Source organism: Carassius carassius, chromosome 23 (assembly GCF_963082965.1).
Source record: "Carassius carassius chromosome 23, fCarCar2.1, whole genome shotgun sequence".
Classification (NCBI taxonomy): Eukaryota; Metazoa; Chordata; class Actinopteri; order Cypriniformes; family Cyprinidae; genus Carassius; species Carassius carassius.
Window position 1 is genome coordinate 27,846,429 of NC_081777.1, and position 22,661 is coordinate 27,869,089.

The 22,661-nt window shown below is 36.3% G+C and overlaps 1 protein-coding gene across 3 annotated transcripts; it reads right to left on the reverse strand.

The window, feature by feature from the left end:
- Positions 1-514: 514 nt before the first annotated feature.
- On the reverse strand, positions 515-20,464 carry impdh1a (IMP (inosine 5'-monophosphate) dehydrogenase 1a). Of its 3 annotated transcripts, none has more exons than XM_059506800.1 (16): positions 20,163-20,464; positions 16,390-16,488; positions 13,352-13,400; positions 11,781-11,882; positions 11,618-11,692; positions 11,299-11,505; positions 10,598-10,685; positions 10,316-10,515; positions 5,308-5,398; positions 5,054-5,149; positions 4,253-4,396; positions 3,987-4,131; positions 3,603-3,746; positions 2,763-2,846; positions 2,477-2,493; positions 515-1,491 (listed from the first exon to the last, which is right to left on the reverse strand). In XM_059506800.1, exons 1-16 carry the CDS (start codon positions 20,393-20,395, stop codon positions 1,397-1,399), a joined length of 1,869 nt encoding a protein of 622 aa, XP_059362783.1. In that variant the 5' UTR covers positions 20,396-20,464; the 3' UTR covers positions 515-1,396. The 3 variants fall into 3 exon arrangements, with proteins under 3 accessions (XP_059362783.1, XP_059362785.1, XP_059362784.1); XM_059506802.1 differs by lacking the exon at positions 20,163-20,464 and adding an exon at positions 16,911-17,293; XM_059506801.1 differs by lacking the exon at positions 2,477-2,493.
- Positions 20,465-22,661: the final 2,197 nt, after the last annotated feature.

Here is a 22,661-nt window from a genome sequence, read left to right on the forward strand (position 1 = left end):
AGGGGAAAAGACTTATTTAGCAAAAGGCTGCATGAAGATGAAAACCATGCTAATTAGCTGTTGTATGTATGGAACACTTGGCATTTTAGTACTACTGTTTTTCTAAACTGTTATTTCATTACATTTAGTGCTTGATAAAGATCTATTCTATCCTGTACCCATAATCCCTCACAGCCATTTCGCTGCACAAATACTGCCCTCTGTTGGCCATAGAAGTGTAAAACTATGAAGTTTTAACAGCATGTGCATTAGTCATCTTCATTAGTGCACATCCGCATAAACTTTAAGATTGTCTCACTCTTGTTACTCTTTTTTTTCAAGTTTTTGAGATGTGCAATTTCTCTCTGTGAATAGTAAATGCTCCAATAACTTCCACGCTTCTACATGACAATTTAATGCTCTGAATTGTATTGCTCATTATGCTACTGTGTTTATAAAAGGGTATATTAACATCTAAAATATTTAAGCAAAGTAGACAGAAACTGATACTACATGAACAAAATAAGAAACACAATTTATAAAACTCATTCTTTATTCTATAAACTGTATTACATTCAGAATGACAACACAAGTCTTTGCAAACTACCAAATGGTGCCCAAAGTTGAAAGTATCACTTTTACAGCAAATGCTTTTGACTGTCCTACAATTCAGACTGTCCTTTTTTATACTGTAAAATGTTCGATATATGTAAATGCTTCTAAGTTAAATGATACAAGTGTGTGAAACTGTTAAATAAACTAAGAAATGAGCGCCTCTAATGTCAGTGTACATTATTGACTAGTGCAAGGCGAGTAACAGTACAGAATACCTGATTTTAAGGCTGATACTCATAATCGGGTCCACAGAATAACATCATTCTAATGGTAATTTGAAAAGCATCATGACACAAGCAGCCTGCAAACCCACCCTAGTGGAAAAATAAAGAAAACAAATGCCTTTCTTAGATTACATTAAAACTGAACTCATAACACTCTAATGGCAATGTGGTATGCACATGAATTCGTCATATACCACGATGGTCACAAAAATATTGTTACTATTGTAATAACAGACAATATGAATTACAATGAACCAGCAAGACAGTCTGGAGAAACATACCCAACATAGATCATAAATGTTCATACTCTCTCTTACATTAACACAATTAGCATCTCCATATTTCAGATAATGCTGTACATTCAAAGGATTTTGAAAATAATATCTCTAGTGCCAAGTCTAATTTCTTCAGGAAAGCCCGAACAAAAAAATAAAAATAAAAACAAGAAAGTCCATAGTACATTCAGCACTGTTGCTGGCTTTTTTAACAATCAGACAGTTTTTTCATTTGAATGTTTATCTAGAGTCAAGAGCCACCAGGAAAAAGGATAAAGGGGTTGAGGATAGCAGAAATCACTTTCAGCTGCTGTGTTTAGTGATGGCTGGTGACGGGACATTGGGTCCAGCTCTCGGATGCCCCCTGCTGCCTGGCTCAATATAACCGCTTCTCATGACTGCAGAGGAAAGCAAAGCAACACAACCTTAATAAATGCAGTTACATTGATTATATTATTAAATTAAAGGTTTTTAAAAAGATGTCAGGATAACTACCTAAAGGAACAGTTAGCCCAAAAATTCAAATAAAAAAGCAGCATGGAAGTATCATACAAGTGCCTTTCAGCAAGGAACAGACTACAATTTAAGATGTTACTCAGTCTCAAATATAAATTGTGCATCCACATATTGAAACATGCATACTGTCATCGGTTATGAGATGTATGTGAAACAATGGCTTGAAGATTTCAAATCTAGTCTTGATTTAGGTTCCAGTCTGTTCTTCACACAAAGCTATTATATGGCTTCAGAAGATATGAAATAGAGTGCCAAGTCATATGGATTATTTTTATGATGCAATACCATTCAAAAGTTTGAGCTCAGTATTATATGTATATACTATGATCGAATACTACTTAGTATTATCTCAGTGTTAACACCATGTGTATACATAAAAATAAAATTATAATTTTATTCAGCAAGGATGCATAAAATTCACCAAAAGTGATACAAAAGATTTCTATTTCAAATAAATGCTGTTCTTTTGAACTTTGTATAAATTTTTTTTTACAAAATATAAGGCAGAACCACAACCCAGTTTGTACTTTCATGGTCTTTTTCTGTCCTTTCACCATATGCATTTGAAGAATGTTAAAAAGCTCTCATGACAGAACTCTCATTTTTGGTTAAACTATCTTTTAATGTAGGAGTGGGTTTCTTTCAAGATATCTCCTTTTTAAAAACCAGACTCTGATAGTATTACGAGTACACAACTGCAACACTGGGTTAGTGGACACTAGGTTTTTCTACATGATATGACAGTAAGGAAACGAAAATAGTCTCAATGCCCACTAAAGAGCCCAGACCTTAATGCTGTTTACAACACAATCCCCTCCACCAGAATTTAACGCTATTATAAAAGACATGAGACGCTAGCATACTTACATGGCACAAAAGAATATCTATGACAGCGTAAGAGAAAGGAAGAGAAGACATTTTCACATGTAAACTCTACTTTTCCATGACAATGTAAGAAAGGATGGACTGTGGGTCTCTGAGAGAAACTTTAAAATAAACAGAGGGGATTGCTAAAAGTTTAGTTTATGTGAACCACAAGACTTCTAATGATGTGAAATGTGTTCACAGCCATTTTTTGAGGGCATTTGTTGTGAGGAAAGAAACATGATGTTAGGGGAAGTGGGTGGGGTTAAATTAGTGGGCGGAGACTTACGAATGCAGTCCATGAACTCCGCCCTCAACCTGAGCAGATATCGTCCTCTTCTCAAACTTCAGCTCTCCAGAGTACATCATCGATCTATATGTAACGCAGGTGAGACTTACACAGATGTAGGTAAAAACGGTTTCTGATATCAGTGAGCGAGGAGCGGGAAATGGTGAACCCGGAGCAGAGTGATTATAAAATGCTCAGACCACAGGGCTCACATACTGAAACTAAATATTGTCGAAGCATTAGTACAACTAAAGATACACAGTGAACCATGATTCACTAATATCTACTGCTAGATCAATGTAGCAAAGGAAAGGCAATATTCTTTTTGGTCACATTTTATTTTAAGGTCCAATTCTCACTATTAACTAACCATTAACTATGACTTTTGTCTCAGTTAACTCCTAATTTGCTGCTTATTATTAGCTTATAAGGTAGTTGTTAAGTTATAAGCACTAATAAACAGTGCTTATAAAATATTTTAATAATAGGCATGCTAATAAGCAACTAGTTATTAGTGAGAATTGGACTCTATACTAAAGTGTTACCTTCTTTTTCTAGAGAGAATTATTGAACAAAAATTTTAGTGTAGAATGAGTATAATTTTTTTAGTTTTTTTTTTTTCAGAAGAAAAAAGTGCTGGCCAATAGTTTGGAATAATTAAGACATTTCCTTTTTGGGGGAAATAAGTCTACTAAATACACTCATATTGTGAAAAATTATATAAAAAAAAAAAAAATAAAAAAAAATATATATATATAACAAAAGTGCAATTTCATTTTGATTTCATGAGGTCTTTTGTCAAGCTCTTCAAATGTCTATAAAAGAAAATGACACACTTACCGCAGAATGGACAAGCTCTTTGCACCGATATCCTGGCAGCCATGCTGAATTCCAGCAATGAGGTAAGGAACAAATTTGTGTATAGAGCCTTTATCCTGAACTGAGCCAGAGACTCCCTGAGCCACCTTCACTTTATCACCTTCACTGAAAAACACACACATATACACACAACCCATTATGTCCTGCATACAAAACACTTTTTTTATTGCCATTTCTGTATATATTTTATTGTTTTAACCTTGTTTTGGACTAAAGACTGTAAAAATATAAAACTTAAATTGTTGCTAGAAACTATAAAATTAGTGAAGAGCATATATGAGATTAATACACCCAATGTTGTCTTTATGTATGTACACAAGGTCACCTGAGTTTAAGAGTGTTTACCTAAAGTAACGTTTCTGACTGCTGTTGTTTTTCTCCATGGCGTCCAAAGAGCCCATGCCACGGTACTTTTTCAGTCGTACACCATCTGAGAAAAAATATTCACCGGGCGCTTCTGTGGTTGCCGCTAACAATGACCCCATCATCACTGAAACAAAGCAGGCGGAGGGAAGGGCACATTCAGGCACAGACAGTAAAATGTAGGCAAATAAATCCCAGCTATTAATAACAATGATCGTTCAGGCAAATCACTCAGAAAACACACACACCTGTGGAAGCTCCCACTGCAAGGGCTTTGACAACGTGCCCAACCGTCTGGATGCCACCGTCTGCAATGACCGGAACCCCAAAACGCCGGGCGTATTCAGCCACCTTATACACAGATGTGCCCTGCGGTCTCCCACACGCCATCACTTTATGATATACACACAACATGTACACATATTTATATTGCTATATAACATCTAATAAAAGGTCTCCTGTTCTTAAAAATAAAATGAAAAAAAAATTATCTCTAAAATACAACTTTTGTCACTTTTAGACATGAATAAAAGTACCATTTATCATTTTACTATTTATACACCTTTACGTTACTATATAAAGAATTCTTATAAAATAAATAATACAATTAAAGTAAAATAAAATAATCCCAAATGTCCTGAAATAATTTTTAAATCCATTTTCTTTTTGTCATAATTATAAGAATAATTTTCCTTTTAAATATGTCTGCATAAACACATTTACTATTTCTAGTAAAGTAATTTTTCGTTGTAATTTAAATTAAAGGAATATAATAATATTTAAAATGATAATTGTCATCCCCAAAACTTTTGCTGTAAAAAACTTAATGAATAAAACATAAAATGAAAATAATTGCTGAAACCAAATCCCAAAAATCTCAAATAAAAAAAAATAAAATTCCCAGAAGTGAATTAAGACATCATTTTTCCTTTAGAATGTGTCCTTAAAGTTGTTTTACATAGCTACTTTTACATTACATTTAGCTAATTTTGGGAAGTTTCCACAGCAGGTTTTTCCTCCAAAGTCAGCCAAAAAAAACTCACACATACCTTCCTGTGTGATGCAGATGGATCCACAGCCCATGCCCACTCGTAAAGCATCAACACCAGCATCTATAAGATTCTTTGCTTGAGCAGCAGTCACCACTGTATACAAGAGAAGGAGAATAAAACACAAAGAATATGCTATTACTCGATTTAAGTATGGAAAACAACTGTAGATACATGCATCTTAAATATGTCTATTATCACTCTATCCTCACGTTATACAGAAAATAACCACATAAAGGACAAAAAAGTCTCACCGTTTCCTCCCACCACTTGTAGTTCTGGATATTTCTGTTTAATGAAGTTGATCATACTGATCTGAAACACTGAGTTCCCCTGAGAAGAGTCCTGAGACAGAATAACAGAAAAACCATCACATATCATGTAGGCTAAAGAGCTAAAAGGAACAACATTTAGTGTATACTGTGATTTTGGCCCCAGTTTTGCAGTCTGAGACCAACTTTGGAAATTGTAAAAGACTTATTTTATTTCATGCAAAATTATTTTAATTGTGTGTGTGCGTGTGTGTGTCACACAAGGAATGAATGGTTGATGCAATTCTATTCTGCAGTCTGTTGGATTAAAGATGTAGCCTAAATGTGTAACAGTATGTTTTGGTTACATCTTTGCACATAAATCAATTTAACTGTCATTTGCAAGCAATGACATCCTGCTTTGTTCAGACAAAGCCATCAGTATTTGGCAACTAAATCAACAAACACATGTTGTTATTAAGTCTGACCTACAAAAGGATTTGACAAACACAAAATCTAAACATCATAGACTGGTCACTTGACTTGACTGTACAAAGTATTCAAAATCCAAAGCTGAATAAGTGGTGTAGACATAAAATGTATGGGGTCAGCGAGAAATTAGCACTTTTATTCAGCAAGAATACATTAAAATGATCAAAAGTGAGTGCAGAATTTTTTTAGCTGCAAAACATTGTAAATGCTGGTCTTTTGTACTTTCTATTTATCAAAGAATCCTAAAAAAATCCATCACAGTTTCTACAAAAACAATTAGCAGCAACATTGACAATACTAAGAAATATTTCTTCAGCAGCAAATCAGCATATTAGAATGACACGGAAGACTGGAGTAATGGCTACTGAAAATTCAGCTTTGCATCAACATGAATAAAGTGTGAATCTTCTTTGTGCTAGACAACGTTTATTTGAGATGGGAAATGAATCCAATTGTTTGTTGGTAAAACTTATAAAGAACAGACCAGGTCAAAATGTATCTCAGCGGTGAGAGGTGAGAAGGTGTACTGATGACATAGAAATAAACAATGTACAGGTCCTTCTCAAAAAATTAGCATATTGTGATAAAGTTTATTATTTTCCATAATGTAATGATAAAAATTAAACTTTCATATATTTTATATTCATTGCACACCAACTGAAATATTTCAGGTCTTTTATTGTTTTAATACTGATGATTTTGGCATACAGCTCATGAAAACCCAAAATTCCTATCTCAAAAAATTAGCATATTTCATCCGACCAATAAAAGAAAAGTGTTTTTAATACAAAAAAAGTCCACCTTCAAATAATTATGTTCAGTTATGCACTCAATACTTGGTCGGGAATCCTTTTGCAGAAATGACTGCTTCAATGCGGCGTGGCATGGAGGCAATCAGCCTGTGGCACTGCTGAGGTGTTATGGAGGCCCAGGATGCTTCGATAGCGGCCTTAAGCTCATCCAGAGTGTTGGGTCTTGCGTCTCTCAAGTTTCTCTTCACAACTTCACAACTCAACTTTATCTTCATCTCCATAAGGCTTTTCAGCAGATGGAAGCATGAAGTGCTCCAAAATCTCCTGATAGCTAGCTGCATTGACCCTGCCCTTGATAAAACACAGTGGACCAACACCAGCAGCTGACATGGCACCCCAGACCATCACTGACTGTGGCTACTTGACACTGGACTTCAGGTATTTTGGCATTTCGTTCTCCCCAGTCTTCCTCCAGACTCTGGCACCTTGATTTCCGAATGACATGCAAAATTTGCTTTCATCTGAAAAAAGTACTTTGGACCACTGAGCAACAGTCCAGTGCTGCTTCTCTGTAGCCCAAAGTGGCTTGACCTGGGGAATGCGGCACCTGTAGTCCATTTTCTGCACACGCCTGTGCATGGTGGCTCTGGATGTTTCTACTCCAGACTCAGTCCACTGCTTCCGCAGGTCCCCCAAGATCTGGAATCGGTCCTTCTCCACAATCTTCCTCAGGGTCCGGTCACCTCTTCTCGTTGTGCAGCGTTTTTTGCCACACTTTTTCCTTCCCACAGACTTCCCACTGAGGTGCCTTGATACAGCACTCTGGGAACAGCCTATTCGTTCAGAAATTTCTTTCTGTGTCTTACCCTCTTGCTTGAGGGTGTCAATGATGGCCTTCTGGACAGCAGTCAGGTCGGCAGTCTTACCCATGATTGCGGTTTTGAGTAATGAACCAGGCTGGGAGTTTTTAAAAGCCTCAGGAATCTTTTGCAGGTGTTTAGAGTTAATTAGTTGATTCAGATGATTAGGTTAATAGCTTGTTTAGAGAACCTTTTCATGATATGCTACTTTTTTGAGATAGGAATTTTGGGTTTTCATGAGCTGTATGCCAAAATCATCAGTATTAAAACAATAAAAGACCTGAAATATTTCAGTTGGTGTGCAATGAATCTAAAATATATGAAAGTTAAATTTTTTATCATTACTTTATGGAAACTAATGAACTTTATCACAATATGCTAATTTTTTGAGAAGGACCTGTATTTAGACAGTTTTTATGTTGCATTGTATTCATATGAAGGTAATTCATACAGTCTAATAGACAGCTCTCTTTGTGTGTATGTTCCCAAGTATACTAGACAGCATGATTTATTAGAATCCACTTTCTCTTTGACAGAAGTTAAATCTGCTATTTCTTCTCTATAACCAGGGAAATCCTCAGGCCCTGATGGTTTTCCTGCTGAATTATTTCAGATATTGCATGGCAAGCTTGGCGGTTACATTTCGAGGGCCTTTTCTAAAGCATTAGAAGAATCCTCTGTTTCTGATGTTATTTCACTTATCGTTAAAAAAGGGGAAAACCCTGAACATTGTGGCTCATACAGATCCATAAGCTTATTAAATGCTGATGTAAATATATTGATTTGATCTTCAGTGTGGAACACGTCAAGGTTGCCCACTCTCACCCTTATTGTTTGTTATTGCTATAGAGCCTTTAGCAATATATGTATGACTGAATGAAAAAAAATCATGGTGTCTATTTGGGAGGAAATCAACAAAAAAATAATGCTTCATGCAGAAAATGTCATTGTCACTCTTAGACAGCCTGATTATGTAATGTGATTACTTGGCATTTTGCCTCCTCCTTTATAGGAACATAAAGACATTATTCATCCTTTGTTGATGCTGGCATAGAAAGCCATTACGAACAAATGGGTTGGAGACAGCCCTCCCTTTTATAGGAAATGGCTGTTTATGATAAAAGAACTTATATCTCTAGGAAAACTAAGATTCAATTTTATGGGTAAGTTTATGTAATTTAACAGAATGTGGGAAGAACCAATGAGATCTTTGGAGGTTAATGAAGATCCCAGCATAATATGAAAAAATTAAATATAAATCTACATACCCCTATTTATTTAGTTATAAAAAATATGGTGGTATAAATTGGAAATGGTTGTTTTTGTTATCCTCCATTATTTGTTGTGGTGAATATTTTGCATATTTTAATATATTTTGATATGTTTTTGTTTTTTTTGTTTTTATTATTGATGTTACCATTATTATTTTGGCTTTTCTGTTGTGCTCCTGCTTTGTTATGTTTTGTGCGATACCCACTTGTTGCTGTTCAGTGAATAATGGTAATAGAAAAATATGTTATTTTAAATTGCAATATTATTCCATAATTTTACTGTACTGTATATATTGCATTTTTGATCAGATAAATGGCCCAGAGCCTGGTGACGGCCCAGAGCATGACATCTTCTTCTTATTTATTTTTGCAGGATTATTTTGCATGCCAGCTCTCAGAATTTTATTGCCACCCTTCCCTCAAACACCTGCCGATATTTTACAAGTCAATCATCTTGATTTTCTGGTTCACACTTTAAGGGCGTTTCATACTTGCTTCGTTATAGGCCTACCAGCAGTTCACAAACATTTTACTTAAACACAAACTCTCCAAATCTGGCCTCCATATAGCAAACTAAACAGTGACAATCTCAGAAAATGATCAGAATATGGTTTACTCGTAACGTACACGGTGAGCACAAAGCATCGCAGGTACACTTTTATTTTCAGGTTTGTTTAATTCAAATGACCTTTTTTTGGGCCAATACAGTTTACCACTGAAAATCTCAAGCGTGAAAACATGCTAATGCTGTATTCCACTACCTGACCCATGGAACAAAGAAATAAAATGGAAATGCTATTTTTAGCTTGGCAGATGTTTGACTGTAAACAAAGTCTCCATTGCAAGTTTTCTGCAGGTGTATGATTATAGAGAGAGCCATTTACCATGTTTAACACATTTGTCTCTTCTTGCTAAACAGGTTTGTTGCTAAAGGTTTTATTTTATCATGCTGGAAATTTGACTTGCTGATGCAGTTTTTTTTTTTTATATATACATTTTTTTTGCTAAAAATGTACTCACCCTCTGCCCATCCAAGATGTAGATGAGCTGTTTCTTTTACAGAACAGATTTGGAGAAATTGTAAATTGTGATCAGTGAATCAGAACGAGATTCCAAACAGCTGATAAAAACATCACAATAATCCACACAACTCCAGTCCATCATTTAATGTCTTGTCAAGTGAAAAAGCAAATCTATCATTAAGATGTTTTTAACTTCAAACCATTGCCTCCAGCACTCAAAGGACTGCTAGTTGTCTACTAATAGTATTGCTTTCTCCAGTGAAAAAGTCACCCAAACTTATTTCAAGGGTATTACTTGTGAATTATTGCATAAGTTGTTTGGACTGTCATTCTGACGGCACCTATTTACTGCAGAGGATCCAATGGAGAGTATGTAATTATAAATTTCTGTTCTGATGAAGAAACAAACTCATCTTGGATGGCCTGAGGTTGATCAACTGCATCTTGGCAGAACAAATTATTGAATTTTGCAAGAGAAATTCTGAGTTCTGTTGTTTTTGTCTGGATTTAAGTTTCAGTGGAATGCAGCAAAAGTGATGCAAAACGCTAGATCTCCAGAAACAGGACTGTGTTCTGCTAAAGTTTAATGTCATTCTATTCTCCTTAGGACTCACCAGAACTATCACATCCACTCCTGCCTGCATGAGCAGGTCTAGCCGATACTTGTCGTCCTCTTGGGTGCCGATGGCAGCACCACACAGCAGCTGTTTGTGAGAGTCTTTGGAGGCCAGAGGATAGTCTCTGTTCTTCTTCAGATCGGTACGAGCGATTATAGTTACAAGCTCATCGCTGTCATTCACTATAGGCAGTTTACCTGAGAGAGAATAACAGGAATGTGATCAGCAAATTTTTGCTAAACATCACAACACAAACAAGACTGAAGTAGAGGCTCATACCTTTTTTACTGCGCTGTAAGATGTCATTAGCCTCTTTTAACGTCACACCTGCTGGAGCAACCACTAAATCTTCTCGTTTTGTCATTGCCTGAAAGATTTTAGAAATTTCAGAAACTCTGCATGTTAGTAGCTTTAATGACTATTATGAGTGTTTAAGGACAAAACAAATTTTAATTGTTTATTTTCTTAAATTGTAAATGATTCATCAGTGATCAATTTTTTTTTTTTAATTAAAACATGTTTAAAATAAATTGTTTTTATATTCTTTTATATACCTTGTTCAAATGTTTGTGGTCCTAATGTTTTTGAAAGAAGCCCCATATGCTCATCAAGGCTGCATTTATTTTATCAAAACTACACTAAAAACAGTAATATTATGAAATATTATTACAATTAAAAAAACTATTTTCTATTTTAAAATATTTTAAAATGTTATTTATTCCTGTGATGGTAAAGCTGAATTTTCAGTAGTCGTTACTACAGTCTTCAGTGTCACATGATCCTTCAGAAATCATTTTAATAAGCCAATTTGGTACTCAAGAAACTATTATTAGTTGTGCTACAGAATAATCATTTTCACTCAAATTGACACTTTCTAGAGGTTAAATGAATAATTAGATTGTTAAACCTCACTTGAACTGGAATCAAACTTCAAATGATTAAAAAATTAAATTAGAATTCAGAAAATTCAAATCACAAACCTCCTCCAGTGGTCTGTTGTAATCTTTCTCTGACAGGAAGTCAATGTCTCGTGATGTAATGATGCCCACCAGCTTGCTGCCCATCTTGCCGGTTTCTGTAACTGGGATGCCGGAGAAACCGTGCCGTACCTTTGCTTCAAACACATCACCAACCGTGTGCCGTGGACTCATCACTACAGGGTCCGTAATGAAGCCCTGCTCAAATTTCTGCCAAAAAAAAAACATGTTAATTAGTGGTAGTTCTCATTATACTGGAACTATATCTGGAATTTACAGTTTACCAGACTTACAAAATACAAGTTTCGCTCATGTGACTGACCTTGACTTTCCGGACCTCATTGGCCTGGAACTCAGGTGTGCAGTTGTGATGAATGATTCCTATTCCGCCCATGAGCTATGGGAAAAACCAGTGGATGAAATGGAAAAGCAATTAGGATTCAGAACAAATGCTGATATATAATGTTTCTCTGACTGTTACTTACAGCCATAGCGATGGCCATGGAGGACTCTGTGACTGTGTCCATGGGAGAGGAAATAAGTGGCGTCTTCAGGGTTATCTTGCGGGTCAGGGCAGATGTCAAATCCTATGACAAATTGTTAAGTGAAATAAAGCTAAAGTAAAGTAAAATAAAATATAATTGTGACCCTGGACCAAAAAAATAGTCTTAAGTAGCACAGGTATTTTTGAAGCAATAGCCAACAATACATTGTATGGGTCAAAATGATTGATTTTTCTTTTATGCCAAAAATCATTAGGATGTTATGTAAAGATTATGTTCCATGAAGATATATTGTAAATTTCCTACTGTAAATAAATCAAAACTTAATTTTTGGATTAGTAATATGCATTCCTAAACTCTTCATTTGGACAACTTCAAAGGCGATTTTCTCAATATTTTGATTTTTTTTTTTTTGCAACCCTCAGATTCCAGATTTTCAAATAGTTGTATCTCGGCCAAATATTGTCCTAACAAACCATACATCAATGGAAAGCTGAAACATAAATGAAAAAACATTATAATAATAAACTATGTAAATAAAATTTGAAAGAATTAGTGCTGGCAAAAAAAAAGTTTTTGTTTGCATAATATACTGTATGTGTGTTTACTGAGTATACTGTAAGTATATATAAATACACACATGCGTGTATTATGATTTTGAGCTCACATATTATGTAAACAAACTTATTTTGAATGCAATTAATCATTTGACAGCACTATAATAAATACTATAATTACATACAAATATTACTAAAATAACATTGATTCAGTCACACAAGTTGACTCAAAATGTAGACACTGTCACATCTTATTTTTCTTATCTTTCTCTCTAACACCTGTGTCCCATCATTAACCTCAGTTCAGTGTAATCTCAGAAGTGCTCAAAGAAAACACAAACAGTGTTGTGTATCTGAGTTTACATCAGCAGGAAACTAACCTGCCTGCCCTACTGGAAAAAAAATCATTTTAAACAGACTCCTAGACTACCCTAAACCAAAACATATATGAGATTTTCAACAAAATAAGTTGAAATAGTACCCATTAAGTTAAACTGATTCCCTGTTTAGATAAATCATTGGCTTATGATCTATTTTAGGAATGAAAATTTACTCCATCTTTAATTAAAAATGTGTTTAAAGTTATGGTTCCAGGGGGACTGATATACATGTCATCCTGGTCCCTCTCTCTCTCTCTCTCACACACTCACACACACACACACACACACACACACACACACACACACACACACACACACACACACACACACACACACACACACCTGAGCTTCACTGCTTGTGACAACATGCCCAGAACACCAGGGACTGTGTGGATGCTAACACAGCCATATTAACCTCTTATCAAATACTTTCCTTTGCAGATCTTCCACCTCACTGATAGTTAAAGAGCTCCTGTTCCAACAACTTAACATCTGAGTTGATTCATGGGATCAAAAATGATCCTCTGCACTAAAACCGTTTACTAATATACAAGAGCTTTTGAGGTCAGTTCCACCCATTTGTTGATAACCTCTGATAAATGCGGTTGGTACTCACCACTTCATCGGATGTGAAGTCAATGAAGCCAGGCAGTATGAGGAAATCACTGAATGAGGAAGGACAGGTGGTAGAAATAGGCAACAAATCAGCAATTTATGAATCAGAACATTCTCAAAATTACAAAATGCTTAAACACAATCAAATCAGTGTCAAAAAAGGAAAGCCACTCTAAAGCAAGCATAAAACGAACTAAGGTTAATTCAGAATTCTGAGGTATTATTATGGCTAGTTTATGCAAACATGACAGCAATGTATGCACTGACTACTAAACACTACCATTTATTTAGTGAGGATGCATTACATTTAATGTCACAAAAGATTTCCATTTCGAAATTAAAACCTCTTGAGACCCTGCGACCTCATATGAGGACATTACATTTTTGTGAATTTCTCTGATACTGTTCATGCCACAGTTTTAAGTCTGGATGTCCTGTACAGAGCACATTCAGGGCTTTTCAGAGATACCAAATAATTGGATGTTTCACATGACCACTCCCTCTCCTTGGTAATCAAAATGTCTGAAATTAATTTAGTGACACTCTTATGGAAATATGATAATATTTTGTAGTTATCATTTAAATCTGTCTAATTTTTTAATTATGTGTCATAAATCAACATCTCAGGAAAATGTTATGGGGTTTCAAATCAAAATATGACTTTCTGTTACTAAACAGGACATTGATTTCATACATGTCCTCACATGAGGACACCGGGACTAAAAGCATGTTTATTACGCATTTTTGGAGACATAACAAACGAATAGAGAAAGAAATTATATTTCAATATTCTATGAAATATTATATATATTATTATGAAATCTTGTCAATTATTACTCCCATTATTACACTTCTTTTTTCATTACATGTTGCCCCAAAAACACATTAATATGCAAATTAGATTTAGTTTATAGATACATTGTATATAATGAGAAAACCCATTAATGGTAATTTTACACACATTTTGCAGAACGAAAAATGGTATATTGAATCATTCTGTTATAACATAGTTGAGAATCATCTTTATACAAAGTTTGGTAAAAAAAAAAAATCTTGAAAACTACAAATGTATCGGTGATTTTAAAAATCAATTGATTTTGCATATGCATCTTCATTCATGTCTTTTCATTTTTTTTAAGAAATTGAGTCCCGATGTCCTCTACCTAGGAGATAGCATAACTTATGAATGAAATGCATGAATGCAGAGCACAAGGCTGCACTGGGAAATCCTGTGTGCAATGCATGACATGCAATGTGCATCTGTGCTTGCAAAGTGAACGAAACTGCTTTGCAGCATTTCACACCAGCCAATAGGGGCTATTCCAGACAGACTGGAAAGATAGAGGCAGCTAGTTAGAAAAAAAAAGCCACAGTTCAAAGGATGTTTACATTTTCAAATAAACTGTGAAAATGTGTCAAATTAACGTTTTGTACCAATGGAGTCTATGTGTGTCATACAGTAAGATAGACCCACTGTACTCGTATGAGGACATATTTTTCTGCAAAAACTACTTCCTGTACAAAAACAAATTTTAGGTATTATACTTATTAGGTCCTACATATCCCAAATAGCAAGAACAATTATAAAATGCACACCAGGCAAACTCTCGGGTCTCAGGAGGTTGCTGTTATTTTGAACCTTCTATTTATCAAAGAAAAAATGTATCATGATTTCCACAGTCAATACTGATAATTATGAGAAATGTTTTTAGAGCAACAAATCAGCATATTAGAATGATTTCTGAAGGATCATGTTACACTGACAACTGGAGTAATGACACTGAAAATTCAACGTGCATCACAGAAATAAATTACATTTTAACATATAATAAAATTCATTTTAAAATATAATAAAAAAATTGTTTGTTTTTTTGTATATTGATCAAATAAATTCAGCATTGGTGAGCATAAGATATTTCTTTCAAAAACATTAGTTCAAAAAAATATTAGTCAGTCGACTGATTATTTTAATGCAGTGCATGAGAAAATGAATATGCATGTTTGCCTGTAGCATTAATACTTTAAGAAGCCACAAATGATAAACTTGCATGTATACAGTATGTCTCTGGTCCTGTCAAGAGGAGTTATATAATCTACTTAAGATGTGGCATACTGAGACGTCCTGTTAATGTTCTTAACCGTGTCACCAATGAGCCTCTAATGCAGCAGTACTATACTACAAAAGTGTTTGCAAATAAAAAATATGAGATTTAGGTTTAGTCACTTTACATTTTAATGCCTCCTTGCTGATTAAAAGTATAAAATAAATTTGACCCTGAACTTAAAGTGGTACCCAAAACTTGATATACGAAAGCATGTTATCAGTGTTGTTAGAATCTAACTTGACGTAAAAGCACAGTAATTGTTTCAGGGCTACAAATAGAAAGTTTTGAATGATATCCCTCACTTTAAAGCACGATAATGTTTTGATACAGGACAAATGGGACCGGTTTTGTCTGCCTTAGGAGGATGTGTTAGAAGGCAATGTTCAGTTTCCCATCCCATGTGGCCTAACGCTAAAAAACCTACATTATACCAGATTAAACACTCCAGCCAGTATGACAAAAAAAGACGCAGAGACCACTGCTCTGATAACAAGTTTTCATATGGCTGGGAAAGCATAAACACATTCATATTCGCACACAAACACAAGCTCATATAATGCACTGGTGCAAAACATACTATGTTCATAAAACAATCTGCATTTCTAATTGATGCTAAAGCACATGTTGAGCAAGCAGGGACAAAAGGGACCACACATGCACTCTGGTTTTGCATTGTCCCATAAACATGGGTTGCATGTTTTGGGACTGAGCACTTGAGCTCCCCGTTGCTATGGAGATGCACGAGGGTTGCCATGGAGCTGAGAGCCATCTCACTGACAAATGTCCAAAAAGATGACTACCCAGAGTGCATGTTTGTGCCGGTGTGAAGATACACATGATAGGACCTGCACTGACATTGTGCTGTCCATGTCAGTCTATACGGACAAGTCAGGGCATCTAGAAAAGGTTTTTGTGCACATGATCCCTGACTTACTTGTATGTGAGACCATCACCAATTGCAAAGAGCTGCTGGGCAGTGAGTCCATCCTCTGGAACGTACCCAGTTCCACCGCTGATAAGGTAATCAGCCATGCTACAAACATACAAAAGAGGGTTTGTAACACGAAACTTGGTTTTAATTTCAAACATCCACAGACAAAATGTATTGTATTACAGTGCATACAATGTTGTACCTGTAAACTATGCAACAACTTTAAAACACCTTTTCAGAGAGGTATTGATTCGACATTGCATGTTATAGTGATGCAACAGTGTCCTGCTGTGAAATATATTTCACATGTATATTAATATATATTTCTGCTAAATACATAGAAGAAGAACATTTTAATACATGAACAATGCCTGATAGTAAGGCGAGATAAATGTCAAAAATACAAATAAATTCAAAACGACAATTTTCTGTACAGATAACTTGCTGCTCATTCTTCAACGTTTATAAGCGCGTTGAATAAAAAAACAATACAAAAAAACAAAAACAAAGAGGAATACACTTACAGTTTCGAGTTACTTTCTCTTTCGGATCAGTGTTATGAACACACTTCCTTCTGCTGAATATTCACCCTCACGCACAGTATCTCACATGATGACGGCTGTATTAAAGTGCATTAGAGATCATTGCGGGGATCAGCAGTCTCCTATCCCCGTACAGCAGCGTTCTGAGAGGAGGAGGCTGCTCTGATGGAGGGTCTCATGGAGAGACCGTCAACCGTGTAAACTGAAGTCACATGATGCCCGCTCAGTTTAACGCTTGGAAAGGGAACAGGAAAGGTTGAGCTAAACACTCCCCAAACCTGTTTTTGCACGTTTTCTGGGAGTCAAAATACTTTTTTATTTTCAAATATCTCTGGGTTTACATAAGCCACTCTTATGTTGAAACGATATAATGCATAAAATGTTCGTAATACCTGAGAGATTTCACGGATAAATCGGATTAGACTGAGAGAAGTAAACAAATAGTTATTTTGCATCAAATCTTTTCGATGATTCGAATAACCGATGACCGATACAGATCTGAAAAATGCGTTCTCGACTCGAGACTCATTGAACATGTTTAATTGGTACTTTTTATGAACCGTATCTTGCCTGAAACACGTCTAATTGGGACACATTATAATATTTTTTTATTAAATATGCAAAAAATATTATAAATATTTATAAACTAAACCTGAACACACCTGTAATAAATGCAGGATGTCAAGAACCACACACTTATTCTTTCTTACTTTCTATTTATTTGGAACCAGTTATTTGAAGTGAACCCTGTGTTGTCTTTTAATTTATTTTGTTAAAGGATGCAATATATTTTGTTGAGATGTACTGGGTTATTGTCTTATTATTTGATCTTATTTTGGTCATTTTCATTCTTACAGTTACTATAGTAAGGCTGTACTTTTGCAGGCAGATTTATTTATATATTTATTTATACATTTAAAAAGAACAAACAAGTTGATATGTAATACAAAAATGTCAAAAATATTATAAAGGCCAGTTTGTTTCAGGCCAGATCTTCAGAGGGTTATATTTTCTGAGCATAAAAACTTTTTTTTTGTATTTAAAAAGTTAGTGGACTTCAATTATTTTGTATCATTCATTGCAAATTTCAAAATCATTCATTGATTAATTAAGTCTTGATTATAACATGGAATTTGTAATGCATTTTGCACTTAAATTGTACTGCATTTAACTGCACATACATTCAATAAAATCCCTTCAACCATTAAAGCCTCGTTTAACATATAGGCAGTATCTAACATCCAGATGACTCTAAGTGGTTATGCCATTAGCTGAATCTATTCCTGATAGACATTTAATCTTTCCCTCTCAACATACACAGACATGCTATTCTTTCCTAGTGGGATTTATACTCTAAACTGCAGATTAGACCTAAAGAGTGCCCTATCAAATTAATCCTTCATTAAAGTTCTCTTCTCATCTGTCAAGAGAGCCGACACTAATGGGACAGATAAAAGATTTGGTGGAAAAATGACAAAGACCCTCTAGACTTTAGTTGTTTTACAGCAACGAGCTTCATGACACAGTTTGCAAAGATTATTTCAGATGCTGCACAACACAGAAGATGTGCAAGGAGCTTTGAAGAGCAAGCAGACACACTACAGATTGATGGGCATGTCTTAGATTCTCAGAGTCACATGGGCCTTAAACTAAGCTGAAGCACTGCATTTCTGAGGCAGATAAATACTAGTTAAATAAATAGAAGTGTCAGCCGCAGAGGTGGGGAGACCCTTGCTTGACCCTTAGAAAAGCACCTTCGTTGCAGGTGTCGGTGTCAAAGCAGGGATAAGGTAATAAGCTGTGATGCCAGAACCCTCTGAAAACTCACTGGGTTTCTGAAAAGGTGTATTGTATCCTGAGAGTCAAAACAACATCACAGGCTTTTGCTGTGGACATTCCAAATTGTTATTTAGGAAGGAGATTGATGCTTATAGAGTGGACCCAAAAAGTATTTGGACACTTATGCATAAATGTCACCATGTTAGGTAACAAAATATCAAACAAAGATTTAGTATCATTTATCTTATGCAATAGTTCTCAAACAAAGAAGATGGAATAAAGTTATTATAATCTATGCAGCAAAACACTTTGTCATAACTAACAGTCAGTTAATTCATTGCTATGAATTCATTCTTTTGTTGTTAAATGTTGATTAAATGATTAAATAAAATGCTTATTTGTTTATAAATATATCATTATGCTGATTCTGTATTTAAAGCTGATTTATAATACATTACTGTCTTCACATGTTTTGACTGGACAAAACAGAGGTCAACACAGACACAACAGAGCCGCCCTCTCCTTCTTCTCTCCCATTCACTCACAGCTGTTATTTTTCTATTATTCCATCTACATTTTCAACACAAGGGTTAAAATATAAAGAAATGACTCACATACACACACAAAAGCGGAACAAAATCAACATGAGTTATTCCCAAAACAGCATTAATTATTAATGGGTCAAAAATACATTATTAATCATAATTATTTAGTTGGTCATCAAGTCATCATTGTTTTTACATTTGTATATAACATTTATATAGTACAAATATATAATTCAATGAAATAATAATATACCATATGTTTATTTATTTATTTATTTTTTGTCAATATTTTTACCAAAATTGTTGTTTGCAACAAACATAATATGAAAATATATGTGACCCTGGACCACAAAACCAGTCATAAGTGTCAATTTGATAAGCTTTCCAGATTTCTAGTATAGGACAATATTTGGCTGAAAAACAACAATTTGAAAAACTGGAATCTCAGGGTGTGAAAAAATCTAGATACTGAGAAAATCACCTTTAAAGTTGTCCAAATGAAGTTCTTAGCAATGCATATTACTAATCAAAAATTAAGTTTTGACATATTTATGGTAGGAAATTTACAAAAAAATCCATATTTTTGACCCAGACAATGTTTTTTGGCTATTGGTAAAAATATATCCCAGCGAATTAAGACTGGTTTTGTGGTCCAAGGTCACATATGTGTATATATGTGTAAGTGTTTGTGTATAATGGGTATAGATATAATTGTATTTCATATATACACCATATATTTGTATATATGATACATTATGTAGATTTGTGTGTTTATATGTCCCTCCTTATTGAATGCGATCAAGAATAATGTACAGTGTCTTAGAATGGTAAAATCAGGTACTTGAGAAAAAGAAACCAAGACCTGCTCATTCAGTCATTCTTAACAAGTAGACCTAAACTATGTTCTCACCTCTCTGGTTCATATCCCGCCTGTATTCGGGTGGCACTGTAGCGCTGGGCAGCCGTCTCGTGCCCGTGCCCGTGTAGTGTATTATGGGTAAACAGGCCATGAAAGTGATGATCTGAGTCTCGTAAAGACATCTGTGGCCTGGCCGGCTCCATGTCCCCCACAATACGCCGGTAATCAATTTGGTAGCTGTCCCTGTCCCCATCTGCATAGCGTTCATACCCGTGCCCATCCATATCACCAAAATCCAGTGGGTCGTCCTCCACCGTGGCTCTGTTTGAGCCCAACCAACCCCAAAAGCACCTGATTGTTGTCTCACCCCCCTCACCTGAGACCACCTCTCAGTCACAGCTGTTTGTTCATACACCAGATTCTACTTCGGATTCAAACTCTTCCACAAAGTTTAAAAGAACACAAAATCAACGAGAGCTGGATATGAAAGTCCTCAGTAAGATTTGTATCCAATTTGCATAAGCTATTAGCATCTTCCAAACCACAGGGCAAAGCTGTAGAGTTGTGTGAGTGCAATGCAGGTTATCTGTGGATGAAGTTGAGATTTTAATCAGCAAATGACAATCCAAAATGTCAAATGTCCAAAATGAGAAGCTTCTAAGATTTGGTTGGATGTCTTTTTCGCAGTCCTACTGATCAACCTGAAAGAAAAACCAGATCACAGAACCTCAGACAGTAGTTAACCGGATGGCAGACAAGCAGAAATTGAATGAGCCTGGTTCTCTCTCTCCCCTGTTTCACTTCAGCTAAGCTCTGTTTCTGACAGAAGCGCGTCACTTTCACAAAGAGGATTGCAGAATTAAGTGTGCATGTGTGTTTGTGTGTGTGCTTTAAAAGGGGGAGGAACTTGTGGTGCATGGTGTTCACTAATGGAGCGAAATACAAGGGATGGGTTTTACGTGCCCCACCTCTTGTTTCTACAAAGGTACTGTAACATTGCAGTGCACTTTTGAGATTGTGTGTGGCTTTGAAAAGCATGCATTTGTGACAATTAAAATATGTGTTAAAAGTTTATTTGGGGTGTAATTTTTACATTCTTTTGCTTGTGCATGCATTCATACGCCTCTGTCACTATGTGTACGCACAGCCTAGAAACCACTTCCTCAAAAACAAAGTCAAATCCCAGGGTGCACTGATGGAGTGTGCTCAACCCTGGAGAGGTTTCAGGTTGGAGCAACAGAAAATGACTCTTGATGGGCTAATTACACGCAGACGCTCTGGCACAACCGTGGCTTGAACAAACATGCCCCATTGTTTGTGTGCACAGGTAAACGAGTGTCCTTCCTTACATCAGACACTTGTGTCACAGGTCGGGGTGGCCAAGCCTGACTGCACCCACCCCTGAAACCCAGGATCACCTCGGGGAGCGTACCAGAGAAACCAGACAGACGAGAGAGTATAAGAATGAACAAAGTTTTATTTAGTTAAAAGCATTTAAAAGTCTCTGTACTAACTCTATGTCTCCCAACCAGACCGGGATCGGACCTCGGACGCCGGGAGGGCGTGGAGTCTTCGGGCAGTTCGTGCCCAGAGGATCCTGCGATCTGCACAGCAGAGTAAGTAATCACCGTCGGTATATGTTCTTGAATGAGTGGTGGGCTTACGGCTGGGAGATACTTCGGTTAAGACTGGGGGAGGAATAATTCTTGGGTCCACCTCTTTTCACAGGGACATCACTTGCGGCGTTCGGCCCAGAGGATCCTGCGATCTGCACAGCAGAGTAAGTAATCAACAGCGGTATGTGTTCTTTAATGGATAATGGGGCTTACGGCTGGGAGATGCTTCGGTCGAGACCGGGGAAGGAATAATTCTTGTGTCCACCTCTTTCCACAGGGACATCACATGCGGCGTTCAGCCCAGAGGATCCTGCGATCTGCACCGCAGAGTAAGTATCAACAGCAGGTATGTGTTCTTGAATAAGTAATGGGGCTTACGGCTGGGAGATGCTTCGGTTGAGACCGGGGAAAGGAATAATTCTCGTGTCCACCTCCTTTCACAGGGACATCACATGCGGCGTCCGGCCCAGAGAATCCTGCGATCTTCACAGCAGAGTAAGTCATCAGCATGTACACACACAAACTTCCCGCAAACAGGGAGCACGCTGAATGCCTGGGTGTTGGTTACGGCGATGGTGGTGGGCTTTCGGAGTGGTGAGCGTCCGGCATTAACTCCATATATATGTTCCCCACACTCTGTAACTTCACTTCAAACAATTTATTATGTAAACCCACCACTTCAGGCACGGCACACCCACTCTTCGTGCAATTAGAGCCAGCACTCACCCAACGATTGCTCCGTCCACTTCACAACGTTATTAATCCCAGTACAGGTGTATACAATTTATCAAAGTCCCAGATCAGGTCACTTATCTTCCCTCTGATGATGATGGCGCGGCCTGGTCTTCACTTGCTTCCCATAACTCGCACCCTTTCCGTCCTTAATATCTCCACTCGATCGCTGATATATCTGTTGCACAGCCAGATAGCCGAA

Coding starts and splice junctions, on each gene's coding strand:
- impdh1a (XM_059506800.1), bottom strand. CDS start 20,395: ATGGATGGGCACGGGTATGAACGCTATGCAGATGGGGACAGGGACAGC. Junction 11,883..13,351: donor ACTTCACATCCGATGAAGTG/GTGAGTACCAAC, acceptor AATTTGTCATAG/GATTTGACATCTGCCCTGAC. Junction 10,516..10,597: donor CTTACAGCGCAGTAAAAAAG/GTATGAGCCTCT, acceptor ATTCTCTCTCAG/GTAAACTGCCTATAGTGAAT.